At 42.9% G+C, this 24,920-nt stretch overlaps 1 protein-coding gene across 1 annotated transcript in view; it reads left to right on the plus strand.

Annotated features, from left to right (window-relative positions):
• TRPM6 (transient receptor potential cation channel subfamily M member 6) overlaps positions 1-24,649 on the plus strand; it is a 125,018-nt gene extending 100,369 nt beyond the window's left edge. Inside the window, exons 33-39 of the mRNA XM_061609311.1 lie at positions 2,543-2,608; positions 2,951-3,237; positions 3,947-4,029; positions 8,006-8,211; positions 14,761-14,812; positions 22,933-23,039; positions 24,507-24,649. Of these exons, the coding sequence (XP_061465295.1) occupies positions 2,543-2,608; positions 2,951-3,237; positions 3,947-4,029; positions 8,006-8,211; positions 14,761-14,812; positions 22,933-23,039; positions 24,507-24,643 (938 nt within the window). The 3' untranslated portion in view covers positions 24,644-24,649. The remainder of the gene's footprint in view (positions 1-2,542; positions 2,609-2,950; positions 3,238-3,946; positions 4,030-8,005; positions 8,212-14,760; positions 14,813-22,932; positions 23,040-24,506) is intronic.
• Positions 24,650-24,920: the final 271 nt, after the last annotated feature.

The following is a 24,920-nucleotide window of genomic DNA, read 5'->3' on the forward strand; positions in this document are numbered from 1 at the left end:
GTAAGACCCCATTCAAAGCAGGCAACCAACCAATCATCTGAACTCAGGAACCACCAACCCACAGCACCTCCATCTTGCTAGGATTCAGATTCAGTTTATTGGCCCTCATCCAGCCCACCACTGAGTCCAGGCACTGGTCCAGGGCTTGCATGGCCTCTCCCGATTCAGAAGTTACAAAGAAATAGAGCTGGGTATCATCAGTGTACTGCTGACACCTCACCCCAGATCTCCTGATGACCGCTCCCTAGAGCTTCATATAGATGTTAAACAGAACGGGGGACAAGATGGTACCCTGTGGCACCCCACAGCACAACTGCCAGGGGGGCGAAATACAGTCACCCAATGCTATTCTCTGAGAGCGACCTTGGGAATAGGATTGGAACCATTGTAAAACAGTGCCTCCAATACGGCTCAGAAGGATACCATGGTTAATGGTATCAAAAGCTGCTGAGAGATCAAGTAAGAATAACAGGGTCGCACTCCCCCGTCCTTCTCCCTATAAAGGTCATTCATCAGGGCAACCAAGGCTGATTCAGTCCCATAACGAGGCCTGTACCCAGACTAGGATGGGTCAAGATAATCTGTTTCATCCAAGAGTACTTGCAATTGCTGCACCACAACCCTCTCAATCACCTTCCCTAAAAAGGGGGTATTTGCAACTGGTCGGTAGTTGTCACAAACCAATTGGTCCAGGCTGGGCTTTTTCAGGAATGGTCAGATCACTGCCTCTTTCAAGGTGGCTTGGAACCACTCCCTCCCGCAATGATGTGTTGACCACACTCTGGATCCACTCAGTCAAACTCCCTCGGCAAGCTTTAATAAGCCAAGAAGGGCAAGCGTCAAGAGGACACGTTGCTGGCCGCATCAATGCAAGCACCTTGTCTACATCATCAGGCCACATCAACTGAAACTGTTGCAGCAGACGTTGCACTGGACACTTCATTGGGGAATATATTAGATGTGGATGGGGCATCAAGACTGTTACAGAGGAGAGCAACTTTACCCTCAAAGTGCCTTGCAAACAATTCACAGTGGGTCTCCGGATGGTCTAAAACTCCATTTCCTGGAGTTGATGTCAACAGACTCCTGACAATACATAAAAAGCTCCACTGGATGGCTACTTGAGAATGTGATGGAGGCAGAGAAGTGGGAAGTCTTCTCTGCCCTCACCACCACACATGGTTATGATGTTTTACTCATGCCTGATCAGCCTCACAGCACGTCTTTCACCACTTGCGCTCTAGCCGTCGTCCAGCCTGTTTCATTGCCCTTAGCTCACTGGTGTACCAAGGTGCAAACCGGGCTCCACAATGCCGTAGAGGGTGCTCAGGGGCATCCATGTCAAGAGCCCGACATGCCTCACTGTTCCACAGCGTGGCAAGGGCTTCAACAGGGTCACCTGCTCTATCTACTGGGAACTTCCTGAAGGCATTCAGGAATCCTATGGATTCCATTAGTCTCCAGGGGTGGACCATCTTAATCTGTCCATCACCCCTGCAGGGAAGGATTGGAGCCATAAGTCTAAAATTCACCAGGAAGTGGTCTGACCATCCACTCCCTCTATCTCCAGACCACCCTTTCCTCCATCTGGAGCAAAAACCAAGTCAAGGGTGTGCCCTGCCCTTTGCATTGGGCCAGTGATGACTTGAGACAACCCCATGATCGTCATGGAGTCCATGAAGTCCCTAGCTGGAACACTAGAGGCAGCCTCAGCATGGATATTGAAATCACCCAGCACTATCGTTCTGGGCTCCTCCAACACCACAACCAAGACGGATGCATTCTCTCCCAACTTGGCTGATTGAGCTTGAGACAGTAATTGCTATGGTAAGGGAGAGATGGATGGGCTGCTGTTTTGAGCAAAACCCACACGTTTAATGAATGCTTAAATAAGGTGTTTGGTGGCTACCCCTTTGGCTGTGCTACATACATTTCTCTATTTTATTCCAGTGCAGAGCAGGGTGGCCTGTGCCCAGGGTGCTTGTATGGGCACTGCACACCCAGTATCTGGAAAGCCTATAAATAATGAGGATGTAATCCAGTAGTATAGGGGCAAATTCAGAAGTGCAGATTCCCTTCATAATAGTCACAGCCACACACACACTTTTTTGCTCTTGGATTGAGAATGAGAGCCTTGCTAATGTCTTCTTCCACAACAACAGACATCTCTAGGAGCCAATCAGCATGAAAGGGGGGGGAGTGTTAGCTATTGGAAAGAGTCTTCTCAGTGGCTAACTCACCTCCTTTCACTCTGATCGGTTCCAATCAGTAGGAAAGGACAAGGAAGCACGTTAGTGGCTTACACACTCCCTCTTCATGCTAATTGGCTCATAGGATGCTGGACACATAGAGACTGTGCTGGGACCTTGCTTCCAAAAATGTAGGGGGACTAAGCCCCCCCGAGACCCTGGATGACTACACCCCTGATTGTAATGCCTAGAAACCAAAAACTTTGTCAGCATATCACCAAATGTTTCTGAGCAAAAAGTGTGAGTAAATTATGTGCTACTCAAGTATGACTGACCTGCCTATATTTTTGCAGCCGTTGAAAGGAACAATTTAATGAGATTGGCTCAGACAATACCTTTTACACCAGTGCAGCTCTTTGGTGAGTACCAACTTCTATATTAATGCATGAAGAGGTTTTAATCACACAGTAGATGTAATAGTCACATAAGCATCAATCCTGTACCTACTTACCTGGGAGTAAGCCCCACTGAAATCAATGACAGCTACTTCTGAGTAGACAACCATAGGATTGCACTGTTACTTGGTTATTTTCATGAAGTCATATGACATGTATATACGTTACATGTCACTCCTTTATTGAGATACCAAGAAATAAAGAAATTGTTTTGAGAAAACAAATTCAGCATATGTTGTTCCACTTGTATAAGTCAGTGTGATTGTGTATTTTCTAAATCATCTTTCCATTTTATTTTTGTCTTAGCTGGAGAAGAAGTGACAGTTTATAGATTAGAAGAGAGTTCACCTTTGAATCTTGATAAAAGCATGTCTTCCTGGTCCCAGCGTGGGATTGCTGCTATGATTCAGGTTTTGTCTCAGGAGGAAATGGATGGAGGCCTGAGGAGGGCAATGAAAGTCATCTGTACCTGGTCTGAGAATGATGTGTTGAAGTTGGGTCAAGTCTTCATTGTAAAGTCTTTCCTTCCTGAGGTAGTTCAGGCATGGCAAAAGATCTTCTGTGAAGGCACAGTGCTTCATCTCTGCCTCAGAGTGAGTGTAACTTGGTTGGAAATCCATACTGACCCTATGTGATCAGTGTAGCCCTAAGTGGAATTAGTTAATAAAAACCTTTCATGAGCACCTGGAGGGACACAAGTGGAAAGCGGATACAGTTGGGAGGTGTTACTGCTTCTGTCCCTTCTGCTGAACCAGAAAATTGGTTTGAAATACATCCATTGGACAAACTGGCTGGGATACACATAACATGACAACATAACTATAGAAGGCAATGCAATGAAGCATATAAGCCACCTACATTGCTGGGTGACCACTATGTTCTGCATAGAGGCATCTCAAAGATGTTTCAATATCTGCTGTAGAAATTGAAGAGGTCAGGCAGAGATTGTTATGTAGCTTTCGTTTATGACAGGAATCAAACCATGGTCAGATACTATGTCATAAGACTACAAATCTGTTGTTTTCCCCATCTAACCCACAGGTATTGATTATGAGTATGATCTCCAAGCTGAAAGTTCACAGTTCAGTTCTTACTTCAGCCATAAAAGGTCTTACTGAGTAGTAAGCCACAATATCCTGCCCCAGTCTGTAAAATGGAAATAATGGGGATGATTATGATAATATTAGCACACCTTATTTCAGGAGCTTTTGTAAGAACTGTTGAGATATTGTAGCTGGCATGCTTTTTGTACTTTTAAAAAAAGCACTATATCAATACTATGCATTGTTACGTTATTCCTAGGAAATACAACAACAAAGAGCTGCTCAGAAGTTGATATATACATTCAATCAAGTGAAGCCACATACCATTCCATATACCCCACGGTAAGGAAGATGTTTTTAGGCATAACATGGAAAATATGAAACCTATCACACTGTATAATGTGCCTTACTTGAACAGATGTCCAGATATGTGTCAATGATGAATTTCAGGTGTAATCCTGGTTCAAAACTTAGACAAATATTAGACCAAATAACAGATCAAAATTTATTTATTAAGGTAACATACCGTTATAACCCACCAGGGCCAGTGCCAGGCATGACTGGGCCCTTGGGCATCAGCCTGCCCTGGGTGCGTGGCTCCTGCCTGTTTCACCTACCTCTGTCCTATCTTCTGCTGCTGTGCATGCTGCGTGCACAGGGCTACCATCAACCAAGATGGCAGCAGAGGCTTCTCTAAGGGGCTGATGCCCCCACCGCCATCTTGGTTGATGGCACGCATGTGTGGTACGCTACGTGCGCAAACATGCCTGCCATCAACTAAGATGGCAGTAGGGGCATCAGCTCCTTAAAGAAGCCTCCACCACCATCTTGGTTGATGGCAGCCCTGCGCACAGCGCACGCAGCAGCAGAAGACATGAAAGAGGTAGGTGGAGCAAGTGAATTGGCAGGCGGCCTGGTAGACTGTGGAAGGGGAGCACTACTCTCCCACCCTAATGAGGGTCCCTTCATGGGTCCCTCTGGGCTGCAGGGGCCCTTGGCCAGGGCCCAGCCTAGGCTCCCTTTGGTACCGGCCCTGTACCCCACCTTCCCACTATAAAATAGCACTCAAGGTGTATAACATTTAAAAAAGATTATTCATTTATAAAACATTTATATATTGCCTAATCATTTACATTTCTAAGTAATGTACATAAAAACAACATATACCACCAATTTTGCAGAGGGTAAAACTCGTTTCTACATTCGTATTTTAGTGTTGAAGCTCATCATCAAATATGAGGACTTCATTTATTTCTTTGAAGGAAGCCAGTGATATTTTGTCCCAGATGTGCTGAGGGCAACTCTCTGCAACACATTTTGCACAGATCATTCCATGAATACAACAGTCATTGGATTGCACTAGCACTGGTCAGTAATGGACACTGTGAAAACAGGCTATTTGGCACAGCTCTCTCTTCTGAGTTCTTGGCCTGTGCAATAAGAGAAAGTTCCTTCCCCATTTTTGATCCTATGAATTTTCCCTTTCCTGCATGGACTTTTGAAAGAAATTAGCATTTCTCGATTTAGGCAGCAGCATGACTAAGGCCAGACCAAGCTTTACATAAAGCTGTTACAACAAGATGATCACAACTATTCAGTCTTTCATAGCTCTCAGTTTAATTTCAAAGCTGTAGAAGGAGAAGATCCATTTGAGTTTAGCAATTTTATTGAATATCAAAATCTGAATGCTTTTTCAAGTGAAAATCAGCTTTCCATTGCAGAAGAGTTTTCAATGTAGTGGGGGTGCACCCTTTCCACCCCTTAAGACCAATAGGAATGGAACAATCCACCCCACACCACCCTGGGAAAAGTTATTTGCTTACTACGTGGTGTTTTTTCCTCTTGGCGCTACATGTCTGCCCCCTGGCAGTGGCTGAGATATTTTCCATTCCCACTGCTGTGCTGGGTTCTTGGGGGGAAATGCGGGCTGGGGCTTCAGCTCCTTCAGGGGACACCAACAGCAGCATTATTTATGGAAGGCATAAAATGGCTGGGTGAGTAAGATGCACTCCCCTTTCTCATGATAAACTGCCTTGTCTGATGCTAGCGCACTTTGCCAGGTCTCTAGAATACAGCGCATATAAAGAGTTGCTAGCACTCCATCAAATTCCAGCCTTTTTCATAGAGGGTTGTGTTTCTCCTCTCCCTGATCTGATATGTGAGAATCAATATAGTAAAGACACTTCTCATATGCTCAGGCCCTACTTTCCTTATTATTTCACAGAGTACACAGTAGTGTCCTAACACTACTGATAATATCGAAATCTTGATTTTTAGCTGTGTCACAGATTGTAGTGGTATGTTCATTTCATACTTCCTAATTGTTGGCACAGACAACTTCTCGGTCACAATATTTCTTTTAATTGATGTTTTGCTGGCTTTGTTTTGTGCTGATTTTTTGTGCTGCTGCCCTGACTTGTTCTATGCTTATTTCTATTTTGTGTTATGTTTTATATTAATTGTGTATTTTTATTGTTTTTATTATTTATTTATTTATTGCTTTTGTATACCGCCCCATAGCCAAAGCTCTCTGGGCGGTTTACAACAATTAACATTAAAAACAAATATACAAATTTAAAAAACCCTTTTAAAAAAGCAATTTAAAAACACATGCTAAAATGCCTGGGAGAAGAGGAAAGTCTTGACCTGGTGCCAAAAATATAACAGTGTTGGCGCCAGGAACACCTCATCAGGAACATCATTCCATAATTTGGGGGCCACCCTCTCCCTTGTTGCCAGCCTACCAGCTTCCCTCATAGTGGGCACCCGGAGGAGGGCCTTTGATGTTGAGCCGAGTGTATGGGTGGGTTCGTGTCGGGAGAGGTGTTCCATCGGGTATTGTGGTCCCAAGCCGTGTAAGGCTTTATAGGTTAAAACCAGCACCTTGAATCAAGCTCGGAAACATACAGGCAGCCAATGCAAGCGGGCCAGAATCAGTTTTATATGTTCAAACCGTCTGGTCCCCGTTACCAATCTGGCCACTGCATATTGCAAAAGCTGCAGTTTCTGAACCGTCTTCAAAGGCAGCCCCACGTAGAGCGCATTGCAGTAATCTAACTTGGAGGTTACCAGAGCATGGACAACTGAAGACAGATTATCGCTATCCAGATAGGGGCGCAGCTGGGCCACCAACCGAAGCTGGTAGAAGGCACTCCGTGCCACTGAGGCTACCTTAGCTTCAAGTGACAGAGATGGTTCTAGGAGAACCCCCAAGCTACGAACCTGCTCCTTCAGGGGGAGTGCAACCCCATCCAGGACAGATTGGACATCCACCATCCGGTCAGAAGAACCACCCACTAGCGGCATCTCAGTCTTGTCTGGATTGAGCCTCAGTTTATTATTATGCTTGTAAGCTGCCCTGAGCTCGATTTTTAACAGTGGAAGGGCAGAATATGCATCCTCTTAATATAAAAAGAAGTATTCCCTAGTGTTGGAAACTAGAATCTAAGCATTTAAGGCTAAAAATGTAAATGTTTTTTAAAAAATGTTCCTCACATCCTCCCCCAGTTTTTGGTGGTAATTACTAGGCATGAAAACAGAACAACTGGGCAATGCAACCATTGATATGTGTAATTTGCATAATATGCAAATTAGCCCACCCAGATTTGTGGTATGCCTTGTAGATGAGAGCCAGTGTGGTGTAGTGGTTAGAGTGTTGGACTATGACCTGGGAGACCAGGGTTCGAATCCCCACAGAGCCATGAAGCTCACTGCCTCTCAGCCTCAGAGGAGGGCAATGAATACCGCTTACCATGAAAACCCTATTCATAGGGTTGCCATAAGTCGGAATCAACTTGAAGGTAGTCCATGCCTTGTAGATAGGCCCACATGTTTAGCTGATGTATTATAGAATGTATAATTTTGCAGGTAATGCTTTTTCTGTCAGGCGTATTCTTATCTGTAAGCCCCATTGAACTTAATGGGACTTACTCCTAAGAACATAAGAAGAGCCTGCTTGATCAGGCCAATGGCCATATAGTACAGCATCTTGTTCTCACAGTGGCCAACTAGATGTCTATGGTAAGCCCACAAGCTGGACCTGGATGCAAGAGCACTCTCTCCTCCTGAGGTTCTCAGCAACTGGTATTCAGAAGCATACTGCCTCTGACCATGGACATATCTTAGACATAGCACTGCATTGCTAATATGTTAATATAAACAATGCATAAATGCTTTTTAAAATTATTCATAAGAATTCTGAATTGGGTGAAAAGTTTCAAGTGGGAAAAGCACGCTATCTTTAGCAGTAGTGGTATGGCTCATGGGAAGATGCTTACTATTCTGCTAACTCCCTGAATGATGACAACCATTCTTTCAGGTTCTTGGAGGTCTTCTTAATATATTGCCATTCAGCCAATCAGTGGCTGACAATAGAAAAGTACATGACTGGAGAGTTCCGCAAGTACAATAACAACAATGGGGACGAGATCACACCTACCAATTTGCTGGAAGAAATGATGTTAGCTTTTTCTCACTGGACCTATGAGTATACTCGAGGAGAGCTCCTTGTACTAGATTTGCAAGGTAAGTGATAACCTAAGCAACTATACTATGAAACCCAGGATGCCCTTACATTTCTTATATACAACATACATGAAAACAGGGGCTAGAGAGAGCTGGACAATCTTTGTGCTTTGATGGCACTCTCTGTTCAATGTAATATGTACATTAAAGTTGTGACAGGCAGCTTGGGGCCAAAGTGTTTCCCTAATCACTAACTGGATTACTAGGTCATCACTCTGAGGTGGTCTTGGCTTCTTTTAAAAGCTCTGTGAGAAAGGATCTCTTGTGCCTTCCACCATGCTGCGTGGCAGAACAAGATTTCCGGTTGCTACAGGATGCAGGCCAGGAGGGTAGGCAAAGGACTAGTGGGGCAGAGCAGCACGGTGGAAAGCATAGAAGACCTGTCATTGGCATCTTTCTTTTAGGGAAATGTGCAGTTGTACTCTGCTGGCTGTTGCCATGATTGTGCTTGACTTCAGAACTTACCCTGCTCTTGAACCATTGCTGTCTTCTATCACAATAAGCTTGAACCAGAGCTTGGAAAGTTACTTTTTTGAACTACAACTCCCACCAGCCCCAGCCAGCATGGCCACTGGATTGGGCTGATGGGAGCTGTAGTTCAAAAAAGTAACTTTTCCAAGCTCTGGCTTGAACTAAAAGGCCCAAGATAGGGAGGGGTAGAAGAACTAGGGAAAATACATGGGGCGGATGTTCCTGATATAATAAGGAAAAATATGTCGTACCCCATGCCTTCAGGTCCTGGGCATAAGCTGCAGACAGAATTGCAATTGACTTTCCATTATTTGCAGGATTATTTCACCTTTCTCTGTTTGTGCATCCTGCTATGTTCTGCCCACACTACTGCGTGTGTAGATGCTCTAGGGAGGCACAGTCGAGCGGAGAAGCAATTTGAAGGGAGAGAAATCCTCCGTGAGCCTTACATTTTTTTTATTTATTGCTGACTTCATGTGTATTTAAACATAAGTGCTCCTTCCTACTCATGAAATGCCAAAAACCAAAGTGCTTATCATTTGTTTTGGACTAGTCGTGTGGAAAGATGTCAGTGTCCCTCCCTTTTTTAAAAAATGAGTGCTGTAGTACTGCAGTTGTTCATTAATATTATACCCGGGGAAGCATGTTAGTGTTAATTAAAATATTGATTTTAAAAAATAGCAGGGTTATACAGTGGTACCCACTGTAACGGTTACAGTAAATGTGGGCACAGTTGTGATACATTGCCGATGTAGAAGAGCAGCATCTGAAGGAGGAGTCAGTACATTTACACCTGTGGAGACTATGCTCTCTACTGTCCTGCTTACAAAAAAGTCGGGTTGCCTCTAACAAAGGTCTAGTCTCAGTAGACCCATTGAAATGGATGGATGTAAATAAGTCATGCCCATTCATTTCAATGACTAACATTGGATACAATCCTCAGACTTCCTGCCGCAAGAAAAAAAGAGATGGAAGGAACCTGGGACAAGAAGCACAGGAGGTTAACCAATGGCTAAAAATGGGTAATAATGTTATATGGGCATCCATAAATCATTTTATTTATTTATACATTTATACATTTTGTATACCACCTTTCATCAGGGCTGTTTACAACATAGAACATTTTAAACAATGTATTCCAATACATAACATAATATCTAGACAATACAAAAAATTAAAACAGCTATAAATAGAAAAGCATAATAATAAATAATACATAATAGTACACAATGAATATAATAAATTCATGCTATGCAGCAATGTCAAATTATACACAGTATCATCCCAGCAGTAAACTCCACAACGCCTGTAAAACAGAGGCTCATAATGGAAGATATTACCACCTTCTCTTGGGGGCAACTATAAAACATAATACGCATCTTACAAAAACCTCTTGAAAAATAAGGGAGGGGAAAATCGGCAGCAGGATATCTAAAGGGGAGAAACAGTGTACAAGCACATATACTTTTCTCTGTACAAAACTAGCTCTTAATCCCCACCCCCACCCTCGGAAAGTGACAGATCCTCCCAGCTCTCATTTGGGAGCTTTCCTTTCCTCTTCCAGTTGCTCACCCTGGGAGAGATCCACTTCCCTGCCTGTCACTCAGGGTCCTTCCACCATCTACACCCTAATGGCACCCCAGAAGAGAAGATACCAAAGGGGTAACCCCATGTGGTGTCTCCCCTTGGAGTAATCCCTTGTGGTGTTTCTCCCTCGAGATGGCCTCTACTGGTGTTGGCCCATCACTGGACAGCTCACTGCCTGCAACGTGCCTGGTTTCTTTTTCCCCATCCTGAAGCTCATCCTCAGTCCAGTTTGCCTGCCTCTATGAAAACTAACACCATCCCATGCACCAAATTGCTGGTAAATTAGTGTAAAAAGTTAAACGGTGTTAGCGAGTCGCCACAGGTGTGGGGCAAGGAGCAGTGAAGTTCCCTTTTCTTGATAGCACAGCTGCTGGCACCTCTCTTGTTGCTGCCAAGATGTCACCTTGTCACTGCCAGCAGCATTCATTCAGGATGGGTGGGTCCAGCTGGCCCACCTCTGCACAGTGGCAGCTAATTAATACCCCATTCAATATGTGTGAATGATACACGGCAATTCCTTACCAAATATCTAGTGTGGAAGCAGCCCCTGGCGTAGAAGTAAGTGGGGAAGCTCTTCTTTATGTAGGAGATTCAAATGCAAAACAAATCTTTCACAGACAGACAGACAGAGCCACTAGAATGGGACTAGTGTCTTTTAAAGGAAATATTAGACTGTTCTAGAAAGATGAACAACCATCCATAATGCAGCATCAATATAATGGCTTGTTATTTGTGACAAGGGAAATGTGTACTGGAAGATAAAGGCTTAATTTATTTACAGTGTTCAAAAAGGCCTGAATTACACCGAGATGCATTTGTCAAACAAAATAAACCTCCCAGTCTCCTAAGCTCATTTATTGTTATCTTCACATTCAAAATTTAAGAGACAAGTGATCTAACACTGCAGTGTGGGTGGCTTCTATTGAAAGCTTAAGTGAAAGTGAAGGTCTTTGCACAGAGCCATGGAAGACTTGTGGGAAGGTTTGTGAATATCAATGAAAACAAAACTCTAGCATCTTCAGTTCAGGTTTCAGAAAAGGTTTGGCTGTTGGGTCATAATATTGTTGGGATTTATATTCAGACAATATCTGTATTTTCTCCATAGCACAATGTATGCACATGTTGCTAGAAGCATAATGAGCAATTAATGGTGTTATCCAAACAGGGAGAAGTAGCCTTTTGGCAGTGGGGATGGGGTGCATGATTTACAGTGGCTATCTGCCTGGCTCTGTAGGGTTACATGGCAGAACTGTACAACTGTTTGCATTTTCAATCCTAAACTCTATTGCCAGATTAGTGCCTCCATACTAAAGAAGCAATGTAGAGGCAGCACTTTCCAAAAAATGAAATAAAAAATTAAAAAACAACACACACTGGCATATGCGGTAAGGTATCGTGTCATGTATCAGCATCACCAATGGTATGTATATTCATGCTGTTCATATGGCAATGAAAGCAGTGTTAGCAATGCAAGTGCTTGCTTGGGAAAGGTAGGAATGTCATTTTCCCAGCAACCACATATTGTCTTCTGAATTCTGGGAAAATGTGTATCCCAGAAAGAGAAACACCATTGGAGAAAAATGTTGGCAATTCTACACCTCCCCATGAGGATGATCTGGGTCGGTTTTTGTTTGTCTTTCCCTATTTTCAAGTCATGCAAGCACAATCTAGAATTTAGGCAAATCTGTGTTGTATATTATGAAGCAGGCACGGTGGGCAGTGGTTCTCATTAGCTTCTTAGATAATTCCAGGCTTGTACTGGGTTACATACATAACCACCTGACAACAACACAGTTGCAAAACATTCATGCCCACAGATACAACCAGATGTAGCTATTAATAGTCACATAAAATGCAGTTATTTTGATGCAAGATGGCAAAGTTGCCTTCTGATCCAGTGGTTGCAGTGTGTCTGTGAAGGTTCCAGAGCACGTGTGGAGCTTTATGTCTACAGGGGTTGATCCATTCCTTTCACTGTTACAAAAGTCTCTGTGCAGAACAAAGAAATGTATTTCTTGAACTCTGTTTTTCCTGTCATTGAAATAAAGTCTTTGCTCATATATATTTCCGGGTGTCTATTTGGATCTACAAAACATTTTGGGTTGATTCCCTTAATTTTTTTTGTGTGTGTGTGTGTTACATTAAAATTGAGAAAGAATTGGCTTCAACAATCAGATGAGCATGCATTTGTTGTAATGTTGTCTTTTCAGTTTCTACCCTATCAAACAGAAGATTAGATAACATGAAATAATTGCAAGGTACCGCCAGGGCCAAGAAGATGCCAGCATGGTTAACGAGCAAAGTCAAGGAAGCTCTTAGAGGCAAAAAGTCTTCCTTCAGAAAATGGAAGTCTTGTCCGAATGAAGAAAATAAAAAAGAACACAAACTCTGGCAAAAGAAATGCAAGAAGACAATAAGGGATGCTAAAAAAGAATTTGAGGAGCACATTGCTAAGAACTTAAAAACCAACAACAAAAAATTCTATAAATACATTAAAAGCAGGAGACCATCTAGGGAGACAATTGGACCCTTGGATGATAAGGGAGTCAAAGGTGTACTAAAGAACGATAAGGAGATTGCAGAGAAGCTAAATGAATTCTTTGCATCTGTCTTCACAGTGGAAGATATAGGGCAGATCCCTGAACCTGAACTAACATTTGCAGGAAGGGATTCTGAGGAACTAAGACAAATAGTGGTAACGAGAGAGGAATTTCTAGGCTTAATGGACAATATAAAAACTGACAAATCACCGGGCCCGGATGGCATCCACCTGAGAGTTCTCAAAGAACTCAAAGGTGAAATTGCTGATCTGCTAACTAAAATATGTAACTTGTCCCTCGGGTCCTCCTCCGTGCCTGAGGACTGGAAAGTGGCAAATGTAACACCAATCTTCAAAAAGGGATCCAGAAGCGATCCCAGAAATTACAGGCCAGTTAGCTTAACTTCTGTCCCTGGAAAACTGGTAGAAAGTATTATTAAAGCTAGATTAACCAAGCACATAGAAGAACAAGCCTTGCTGAAGCAGAGCCAGCACGGCTTCTGCAAGGGAAAGTCCTGTCTCAGTCACCTATTAGAATTCTTTGAGAGTGTCAACAAGCATATAGATAGAGGTGATCCAGTGGACATAGTGTACTTAGACTTTCAAAAAGCGTTTGACAAGGTACCTCACCAAAGGCTTCTGAGGAAGCTTAGCAGTCATGGAATAAGAGGAGAGGTTCTCTTGTGGATAAGGAATTGGTTAAGAAGCAGAAAGCAGAGAGTAGGAATAAACGGACAGTTCTCCCAATGGAGGGCTGTAGAAAGTGGAGTCCCTCAAGGATCGGTATTGGGACCTGTACTTTTCAACTTGTTCATTAATGACCTAGAATTAGGAGTGAGCAGTGAAGTGGCCAAGTTTGCTGACGACACTAAATTGTTCAGGGTTGTTAAAACAAAAAGGGATTGCGAAGAGCTCCAAAAAGACCTCTCCAAACTGAGTGAATGGGCAGAAAAATGGCAAATGCAATTCAATATAAACAAGTGTAAAATTATGCATATTGGAGCAAAAAATCTGAATTTCACATATATGCTCATGGGGTCTGAACTGGCGGTGACCGACCAGGAGAGAGACCTCGGGGTTGTAGTGGACAGCATGATGAAAATGTCGACCCAGTGTGCGGCAGCTGTGAAAAAGGCAAATTCCATGCTAGCAATAATTAGGAAAGGTATTGAAAATAAAACAGCCGATATCATAATGCCGTTGTATAAATCTATGGTGCGGCCGCATTTGGAATACTGTGTACAGTTCTGGTCGCCTCATCTCAAAAAGGATATTCTAGAGTTGGAAAAGGCTCAGAAGAGGGCAAGCAGAATGATCAAAGGGATGGAGCGACTCCCTTACGAGGAAAGGTTGCAGCATTTGGGGCTTTTTAGTTTAGAGAAAAGGCGGGTCAGAGGAGACATGATAGAAGTGTATAAAATTATGCATGGCATTGAGAAAGTGGATAGAGAAAAGTTCTTCTCCCTCTCTCATAATACTAGAACTCGTGGACATTCAAAGAAGCTGAATGTTGGAAGATTCAGGACAGACAAAAGGAAGTACTTCTTTACTCAGCGCATAGTTAAACTATGGAATTTGCTCCCACAAGATGCAGTAATGGCCACCAGCTTGGATGGCTTTAAAAGAAGATTAGACAAATTCATGGAGGACAGGGCTATCAATGGCTACTAGCCATGATGGCTGTGCTGTGCCACCCTAGTCAGAGGCAGCATGCTTCTGAAAACCAGTTGCCGGAAGCCTCAGGAGGGGAGAGTGTTCTTGCACTCGGGTCCTGCTTGCGGGCTTCCCCCAGGCACCTGGTTGGCCACTGTGAGAACAGGATGCTGGACTAGATGGGCCACTGGCCTGATCCAGCAGGCTCTTCTTATGTTCTTATGTTCATAGGTTACAGTTTTGCACATATTTTTTAAAAAGGCAGCTTCTAATATCCTTGGTAAATTTGATTTCTGCAGGTGTTGGAGAGAATCTTACAGACCCATCCGTTATTAAACCTGAAGACAAACAGTGAGTGTCTAGCGTCGCTTTATTATACAGAATGTGACAAGTTTCATGTGATTCAATTAATCTACAATATTAGCTGTGATGTGCATGTGCATATTTTTTCACACTGCTGACAGTGTCACCCCTTTTGGTATCATTACAGTTAGATGTTTGTATCTTTTTAATTGATTGAGTTGAATTCTGTAATGCTCTGTACTTGCAGCTAAGCTTAAAGGTCACTGAAGAAGCTTCAAATAATGCCAAATACAGATGCTTGTCTATAGAGAAACCTTGTCTACAGAGTGGATTCATGTTTTACCTATATTAAAGTATCAGACCTGGCATTTGGTTTCACTGAAGACACAAGTGAAAGTTTTAAGTTTAATATACCATGTCTTATAGGATTACTTAAGGGCTTGCTTAGCTTACGATGCACTCACATCTTCCTTATCTAATTATTATTATTTATTATTATTTTTATTTATTAAATTTATATCCCGTCCTTCCTCCCAGTAGGAGCCTAGGGCGTCAAACAAAAGCACTAAAACACTTTAAACCATCATAAAAACAGACTTTAAAATATATTAAAACAAAAACATCCTTAAAAACATTTTAAAAAAGCTTTAAAAAATCTTTTTTAAAAAAGGTTTAAAAACACCTTAAAAAGCAATTCCAACACAGACACAGACTGGTATAAGGTCTTTGCTTAAAAGGCTTGTTGAAAGAGGAAGGTCTTCAGCAGGCACCGAAAAGATAACAGAGATGGTGCCTGTCATATTTAAGGGGAGGTAAATCCAAAGGGTAGGTGCCACAACAGTAAGCGTTCATTTCCTATGTTATGAGGTATGGACCTTGAGTGTAGTGATCTGCTGGGTATATAAGGGATAAGACAGTCTTTCAGGTATCCTGGTCCAAAGCTGTATAGGGCTTTGTACACCAAAACTAGAAGCTTGAACTTAGCCCAGGCAGTAATCCAGCCTGAAGGTTACCAGTGCATGGACAACAGTGGTCAGCCTATCCTGGTCCAGTAACGGCCACAGCTGTCTTACCAGTCAAAGCTGGTAAAAGGTACTCCTAGCCACTGAGGTCTCCTGGGCCTCTAGCAACAAAGATGGATTCAGGAGCACCCCCAGACTACAGACCTGCTCTTTCAGAGAAAGTACAACCCATCCAAAGCAGGCAACTGGCCAGTTATCTAAAATCTGGAACCATCAACGCACAGTGCCTCCATCTTGCTAGGATTCAGACTCAGTTTATTGGCCCTCATCCAACCCACCACCGAGTCCAGGCACTGGTCCAGGGCTTGTTAACTCAGATGTTACAGAGAAATAGAGCTGGGTATCATCAGCATTCCGCTGACACCTCACCCAAAATCTCCTGATGACCGCTCTCTAGGGCTTCATATAGATGTTAAACAGCATGGGGAACAAGATGGTACCATGTGGACCCCACAGCACAACTGCCAAGGGCCCGAAAGACAATCATCCAATGCTATTCTCTGAAAATGACCCTGGAGATAAGATCAGAACCACTGTAAAACAGTGCCTCCGATACCCATCTCACCAAGTCGGCCCAGAAGGATACCATGGTCAATGGTATCAAAAGCCGCTGAGAGATCAAGTAAAAATAACAGTGTTGCACTCCCCCTGTCCTCTCGATAAAAGTCATCCATCAGGGCAGCCAAGGCTGATTCAGTCCCATAACCAGGCCTGAACCCAGACTGGGATGGGTCGAGATAATCTGTTTCATCCAAGAGTACTTGCAATTGCTGCACCACAACCCTATCAATCACCTTCCCTAAAAAGGGGGTATTTGTGACCAGGTGGTTGTTGTTGCAAACCAATGGGTCCACGATGGGCTTTTGAAGGAGCGGTTGGATCACCGCCTCTTTCAGGGCGGCTGGAACCACTCCCTCCCACAACGATGCATTGACCACATCCTGGATCCACTTGGTCAAACTCCCTTGGCAAGCTTTAATAAGCCAAGAAGTGCAAGGGTCAAGAGGACACATTGCTGACCGCATCATTGCAAGCACCTTGTCCACATCAACTGAAACCGATCCCAAGAAGTTGCAGCGGACATTGCACTGTACACCTCATTGGGGACTACAGTAGATGTGGATGGGGCATCAAGATTGCTACAGAGGTGAGCAACTTTACCCTCAAAGTTCCATGCAAACAATTCACAGTGGGCCTCCGAAGGGTCTAAAACTCCATTTCCTGGAGTTGATGTCAACAGACCCTGACAATACAGAAAGCTTCCTGGCTGGCTACTTGAGGAGGCAATGGTGGCAGAGAAGTGGGCCTTCTTCGCTGCCCTCACCGCCACACAGTAGGCATGGTTATGATGTTTTATTTGGTCCTGATCAGCCTCACAGCATGTCTTTCACCACTTGAGCTCTAGCCGTCGTCCAGCCTGTTTCATTGCCCTTAGCTCACTAGTGTACCAAGGTGCAAAACGGGCTCCACATTGCTGGAAAGAGCTCTCGGGGACAACCATGTCAACAGCCTGATGCATCTTGCTGTTCCACAGCATGACAAGGACTTCAGCAGGGTTACCTGCTCTATCTATTGGGAACATCCCCAAGGCATTCAGGAATCCTGTGAATTCCAATAGTCTCCGGGGGTGGTCCATCTTAATCTGTCCACCACCCCTGCAGAGGAGGATCGGAGCCATAAGTCTAAACTTCTCCAGGAAGTGGTCTGACTATGACAATGCAGTGACATCCACCCCCACCCCCATTTCCAGACCATTTGGAGCAAAAACAAAGTCAAGGGTGTGCCCTGCCCTATGCGTCGGGCCTGTGAAAACTTAAGATAGCCCCATGGTCATCACGGAGGCCATGAAGTCCCGAGCCAGAACATTAGAGGCAGCCTCAGCATGGACATTGAAATCACCCAGGACTATCGTTCCGAGGTCCTCCAACACCATAGCCAAGACAGCCTCCACCAGCTCAGTTGGAGAAGCTGCCGAGCAGCAGGGTAGATGCCAGCAACAACCCTAGTTTACTGTCTCTTTGGCCCAAGACCAGGTGCAGGCCTCACAGCCAGCTCCAAGACAGAGTGATTTCCTGGTGTCAGAGATGGAAGTTTTGTAGACTGCCGCAGCTCCCTCCCCCCCAGTCCCTGCAGCCTGTGCTGGTGTTGCACCGAGTACCCAGGTGGGCAAAGCTGGGTCAGATCAACTCCTCCCAGCTCACCCACCCAGGTCTCAGTAATGCACACCAAGTCAGCATCTTCATCCACGATCAAATCATAGATGACTATGGTCTTATTATGTAGCGATCTGACATTAAACAACAACACACACAGGCCAGTGGACATAGCAGATGAGCCACGAGGAACCCATCCATGAGAGGAATGGGAGCAAGGAGCAAGGTGTAGATAGCCTTGCCCTTGTCTTCTATGGTAGTTAACTACCTTTCCATGGCTATACTTCCTTCTACCCATCATCACTGAGATTGGGGTGGCATCACCCATGTCCCTGCTTGCTAAGACTCATCCAAAACACCTGATATGGACTCAACAAGAGCACACCAACAAAACCTGCCTTAATCAGTTATCCCAGTAGACCTCAGAGAGAGTTGGGAACAGTCAGACCCACTCAATATCTTTCACATAGGGCATATCTACTCCCCCCACATCTCATACCCAGGGAGGGCCAGTCTTCTGCCAGTCACATACTTTCACTCTGAAAGCATCTGGTAACTTTCTCCTATCGCTCTGTTCACTGCACAGGTTATCACCCTGTGCAGGAACTACACATTTGCCATACACCCTTCCCACTACCAATCTCCTCTAGATTGGTCTAAAAAAAAATGGAAGGGGTAGGGCCCTCACCCTCAGGACTCCCATTGGTGTCACCCCTTCAGTGTTGACCCTGCCAGTGGCAGACCCTCCACCCAAGGGCAGCCAGGCTTTTATGCCCCCTGACCCAGCCAGGAGCTGATGCAAGAGGCTGCAAGATTAACTGCAGCCTCTCTCTGGAGTGAGGGTCAGGCAGGGGGTCCCAGTCCTTGCAGCACTTACCAGGGACTTCAGCTGCCTCAGGAGACAGCAACCCAGAGGACCAAGCAGTCCAGCACCCAGATGCTCAGGTACTCACTCCCAGGGCAGGTCTTCTCCAGTCCCCCAGTGCTGCAGCTGATCCCCTGTGAATCACAGACTAAGGCATTTTTCAGAAGTGGGATGTGAAGTTATAGGCTCCAGGAGGCTTGGCCACCTTTTGTTTTGAAACTAAGCATTGAATGTTTTCACATTCATGGATCAGGCTTGTCAAAACTGGATCCCAAAATTCTTAGAATGATTAGAAATAGTTCAGTGTATGAGAACTGAGAATAGTTCAGTGATTGAAATGGTGTTGAATTTGGTTTTCTGACATGGTATTGCCCATGATGCTTGTTTCAATTAATTCTTTGGAGGCCAACCTCAAGTTATTGCCAATATTCTTTCTAGACTTACCTAAAAGTCACACAAACCGAACTATGTTGCTTTATTTATTTTATTTTATTTTATTTTATTAGTTGATTTATGTCCCGCCCTTCCTCCCAGCAGGAGCCCAGGGTGGCAAACAAAAGCACTAAAACACTTTAAAACATCATAAAAACAGACTTTAAAATACATTAATACAAAACATCTTTAGAAACATTTTTAAACACCTTTCAAGACACCTTTTTTAAAAAAAAGTTAAAAACTTAATATTTGTTTAAAAAGATAAAAAATATATTAAAAAGCAATTCCAACACAGACGCAGACTGGGAGAAGGTCTCAACTTAAAAGGCTTGTTGAAAGAGGAAGGTCTTCAGTAGGTGCCAAAAAGATAGAGATGACGCCTGTCTAATATTTAAGGGTAAGGAATTCCACAGGGTAGGTGCCGCCTGTTGCTTCAGGCTGACTAAGAAATAACCAAGGTCAGCTAGACTCTATTTACCTGGATCAGGGGTAATACCCTGCACACACTGCATCATACTTGTAGGTATGAATAATTTTTATTTATACAGTCATGCAACATTGGGAGGGGGAGGGAGGAGATCGTGCCTGCTAGTGACAGCCCTGAAGCAGAGCTGCCCACTGGCAATGCCCCGTGGCCGATACTCGTGTGTGTGTGTTAGAGTTCACCTAAAGTGAGGACAATAATGAACCCTTTGTACAATTGAAGAAAGATCCAAAATTCTAAGTTGCTGCAATTGATTAGAATAGCAGTGAGCAAATAGAGAGAATCAGCAACTCATGCTGCATGCTTACCCAAGGGTAAGCCCCGTTTGATTCAGTGGGCTTACTTCTGAGTAGACATACATAGGAATGCACTCTAAATTTACCCCCCTGAGGAGTACCCGCTAGCTTCCAGCTTGCAATTTAGAAACAAGAGACGTCTGGATGGAATGATATCTGGGAAAGCAGGTCTTGCTGGTAGTTTAGCTTGGGATCAATGGACAGGACTCCTTGTACTCTGCCTACTTTTCAGAGTGGTGCTTCAGTAAAGCTATATTCTGGTTATGGAATTATAAAAGTGTGCTTTTAAAAAATTAGTCAAATACAAAATAATAATTCTTCCATGTCATTTTCACCCCTGCTTTTTTGTTTGTTTTGTTTTGGTCAAAACCACCTCTTACTATGGAAACAAAATTTGCCATTTCAGACACCTAGGGACAGTGGCTGATGTCTGACTGATGGTCCAGTTGCATTCTTAAAAACTGATTGCAATAATTATAGTTTAACTACTTTGTTGCTTTAATCCCATTTATTGATTCAAAGGCACATTTTAAAGGTAATTTTTTGTGGGAGATACAAATGCCTTTATTTGCAATGACTCTTTTCTTTTATGCATCCTGCTCAGTGCCTGGAGAAAAGAGTTTAATTTTTAAAAATGCTATTTCCTGACCTTGTTGGTGATATAATGCTACTGTGTCTGCACTTTTGCACCAATGCAGAGACCATGCAGTAACCCCAGTTAAACCATATAGTGTAATTCACTATGTGTAATCCACATAGTTTTGGGAATCTACTTGTGTGACCCTGACCTATGAATATGAAAGCAATTAGTGCTTAGTTTTGTGAATGAAAGAACCTCATGTTTAAAAGTTCTAGGAAGTTATGCCCCTCTGCCATAATGTGTGCCAGATGGTATGGGTTATTTAGCAGTAAAGGAAAGGCTGTCTGTCTCAAGGCAGTCTCTATATTATCATTTTATGTTTCATAACTTTGCCCTGATGCAAAGTACAGTAGTGATGGCTAAATTCCTCCGAGTGGCCCCATTCAAGGCTCTGTGCCCAGGCTCTACTATTTCGTTGGCTCTTGGCTCCACCCACCTTCTCAATGAAGTATAACATAAGAATACTCTCCTATTGGTAAATTTCCATATTAGGATTGATGTGATTGCCCAGAGCATCAGTTAAGAAAAGCATTTGGGTAATTACACTTGAGTAAAGCCATGGAGAGGAGTAATCATGCCAGTCCCCACTGCTTGTAAAGTTTCTGTTGGAGATGATAGATCCTTTAATGCGTAGTAACTCTCAAAGCTTACAATCAGTCTAGGAATCATCTCTATTGGGGAAAAATTTCTAGTTCTATATATAACTGAAAAGCTTTATTTTAGGAGAAGATAATCCATTAAGAGATTTGAACCTTAAATATTTGTACTCCTTGCCCTGTTTTGCCTGTTTGCAAAATTCTCTGTCTCTGGAGGCAGTGCTTATATGAGGCAAAGGCAAGTGAGAATTTGCTTTTTGTTCTGACTGTAAAAATGTGATGTTTTCACACAACATGCCACAAAAATAAAGTGCACTTGCTTCAGGAAGCATTTTTGTGCATCCTCATATGTGATATATTGAGGGTTATTCCAATTTTCATTATTACTATTAATACTTTGATTTAATGAGCATTGATCCTAAAAGCTTAAATTTAGAATATGTTGTATTCAGCAGTGATTCTGCATGTCTAGCACACTATATGTCTGTAGTAGATAGAATTGATTACATATGAAAGATGTATCTCTTTGTTAGCCCTGCTGTTTTGCCCAAAGAAATATAGAAATATATTAAATGAATATACAGCAAATAAATACAGCACTGTAAGTTTTACTGTGGTTATTGTGATGCTAGGTTTTGCATGGAATCTATTACAGTATTCTGGCAACAATCTGAAACACTTCAATAGGGAGTGTTCTGTTTACCTAAGAAAAGTCTTCCTTGTTTGTGGGTACCTAAATCAAACAGATGGGAGACTTCTTTGTTTATCCTGGGAGAATATATTTAAATACAGTGCAATTCATTTTTCTTCTTCCTTTTCTCAATAAGCATTGAAGGAATTTAGTGGCTATGCTTTCTTAGATGTAAGAGAAATAAGTGGCATTGTTGAACCAGGAGTTCAGGCCCACATCTCTCACAAAACACGGTTCTCCCAGTGAGGGGTTTTGTTTTGTGTAAGGCCCCATTCCAGACCACACACAAATATGTACTAGTGGATTGCAACTCTTGATGATTAATGTGAATAAGTGAAGCCATGTGCTGCAAGAGAAGCAAACAATATCCATTTCTGAATAAATGATAGGAATGCCAGCAGTACCGGGCAACATATAGAATATTCTCCAGATCAGCCTTAAGTCTTATTAGTTAAGTTTCATTTTTATTCAGGGATGGCTAACTTGCTCAGATTTCAGAACCAAACCAGAGATATATAATCTGGTCATTTGGAAGACCTCGGTGCATATATATTCTTGTAAAGCTACCTTTTGCATGTTATGTACATAATTTGCAGATTGTTTTCATAAAGATGATAACCGTTCCTAGTACTTAGTAATTGCTGGATTGCCACAAAATTGAATTGGCTAAATTTTGTTGCAGAATGGATATTTCTCAATGGCGCAGGAACGAAACACATTATATATTTAAATCAGGAGTGAGGAAGCTGTGGCCCTCCACATGTTGCTGGACTTCAACTCCCGTCAGCCCTAGCCAGCATGGCTAATGACTAGTGGAGCCAGGAGTTGCAGTCCAGCAACATGTGGAGCGCCAAGGCTCTCCACATCTAATTTACATAAACAAACTAACTAATTTACATAAACTAATCTTGTACCACTTCTTTGATTTGCAGCATTTTGGGAAACAGATTAAAAACGAAGCTGAAAATTCATTTTCTTTCTTCCAGATCTAGAGGGTTGGCATTTGGACCAGCAAACCTTGGAGAAGAAGCAATTAAAAACTTCATTTCAAAGCATTGCTGCAACTCTTGTTGCAGGAAACTCAGACTTCCTGGTATGCAATCCAAAAACCCTGAATATTTCTGAGAAAAACAATTTGGAGAACAGCTTATTCCTGAATCTATGATGGATAGTGAATTGTGCTCACATGTTGCCTGAATTCTAGTCTTTGCCTGGCATCTGATCTCCTGGTTCTCAATCAAACTGTGCACATACTTGGAGACTGGGAAAGGCAATAATAGTGACCATGATTGCCACCCCCACCTCTGCAGGCTCACTATGCCTGGTTCACATGTCATTTTAAACTGCACTTTATTTTAAAAAGCCAACTCCTTCCTTTCCCTCCTGACACTTTGCAAATTAGAGTCTGGCTTTGCATTATGTGCAAACCATCATGTGGTTTGTTTTCTCCAAATAAACCACAATCATGAAGCCAAGGTTTGGTTTTGCTTCCTGATTATGGTTTGATTGGGGGAAACAAATTATAAGCACTGATACAAACTTAATGTAAAGCCAGCCTCTGATTTGTTTTCTCCCCCGCATGGCAGTGAATTAGGAGGCAGAGGATCAAAGTAGATTATGAAAGCAGAGCAGATTATGACTAGCATCAACATACATTTTTCAGCAGATTTTGAGATGGTTTCCTTTTTTAATCTCATGTCCATAGGGGTTCTACAAATTATTTTTTCATAATTTGGTCCATCAGCCCACACCCCATTATTTTGCTCCCCAAACATGGGCAACCCAACTGTGCATTAGTCCCGATGACCCTTTTCAATACTTTATCCTATATTGTATTTCTTAGATACATCAGAAGGAGTTCACAATGAATACCATTCCTGAGTGGTCAGTTTGAGCCAAATTACACAGCAGAAGACACAGATGGTTTAAAGGCAGAAAAGTACAGTAATACCTTAGTTAGCAAAGTAGATGTGTTCCTGGACATTACTTCTTTAACAGAAACTTTGGTTCCAGAGGTAGGAATAACATGGAAATAATAGGGATAGGTTCCTTCCCCCTCTCATAGATGGTGGGGACAGCTTCAACAGGGGCTTTAAAGAGTGCCTACCCAGCACCAACTTACTCCCCCTCCTCTGTTCTCCCCTCTCCCCCTCCCCTTCTCCTCCTCTGAATTCTATTCTTCCCTCCTCAGCCCTGGGAGAAAACAAGAGATCTCTTTAAGGCTAAGCGAACTCACAGGCTGGTCAGTTTCACCTTGAAGCAAAGGTACAGGCTTGAAAGTTTATCCATAGCAAAGCAAAGTTGGTCAGTTTCATCTTTAAAAAAGCCTTCCTTAAAAGAAGCTTCTTCCTGGAGGATTCCTTAACTGAGATATTACTGTAAAGTGCACTGTTGTGTCTACTGAGGGGTTCACTTCCCTTTCCATTTTTTTTAATGTAGCGGAATATCAGAAAGACAATAATATAAGTGTGCTTCCTTTCTGTTCTCTACCATGTAACGGATCGACTTAACACTTTCTATATGCTAAGAATTTCCTGAGTTTTTACTGTTTTCTCCTCAGATCTGAAAAGAAACGACTACACACCTGGGAGGTTCAGTCGAGCTTTCGAAGAGGAAACAGAAGCAATAGCAGCAGGAGGAAATGAAGCTGTTAACAATGGCAATGATGAACCTTTGGAATATTGTACTCGATTGTGATGTAAAGGATTGGCAGGCAAGGTCTAGTCTTTTGAGCATCTATCTCTATATTTGTAGACTAAGGAAATGAAAGCCATTTACATGCATACGAGTATGTGACTAAATACACTATTGAAAATGGAACCTCTTTAGATACTGACTTTAGTGCACTTTTGTTTGCATAGATTTGTGCTGAGATTACCCATTAAAGTCACTGGGTTCATTGGGGTGCCTGTTCTAGTACTTCAATTTATTTATGTTTTAGAAATGTTGCTGATAATAAAGGTTTGGAGAATAA

Source organism: Rhineura floridana, chromosome 1 (genome assembly GCF_030035675.1).
Source record: "Rhineura floridana isolate rRhiFlo1 chromosome 1, rRhiFlo1.hap2, whole genome shotgun sequence".
Taxonomy (NCBI): Eukaryota; Metazoa; Chordata; class Lepidosauria; order Squamata; family Rhineuridae; genus Rhineura; species Rhineura floridana.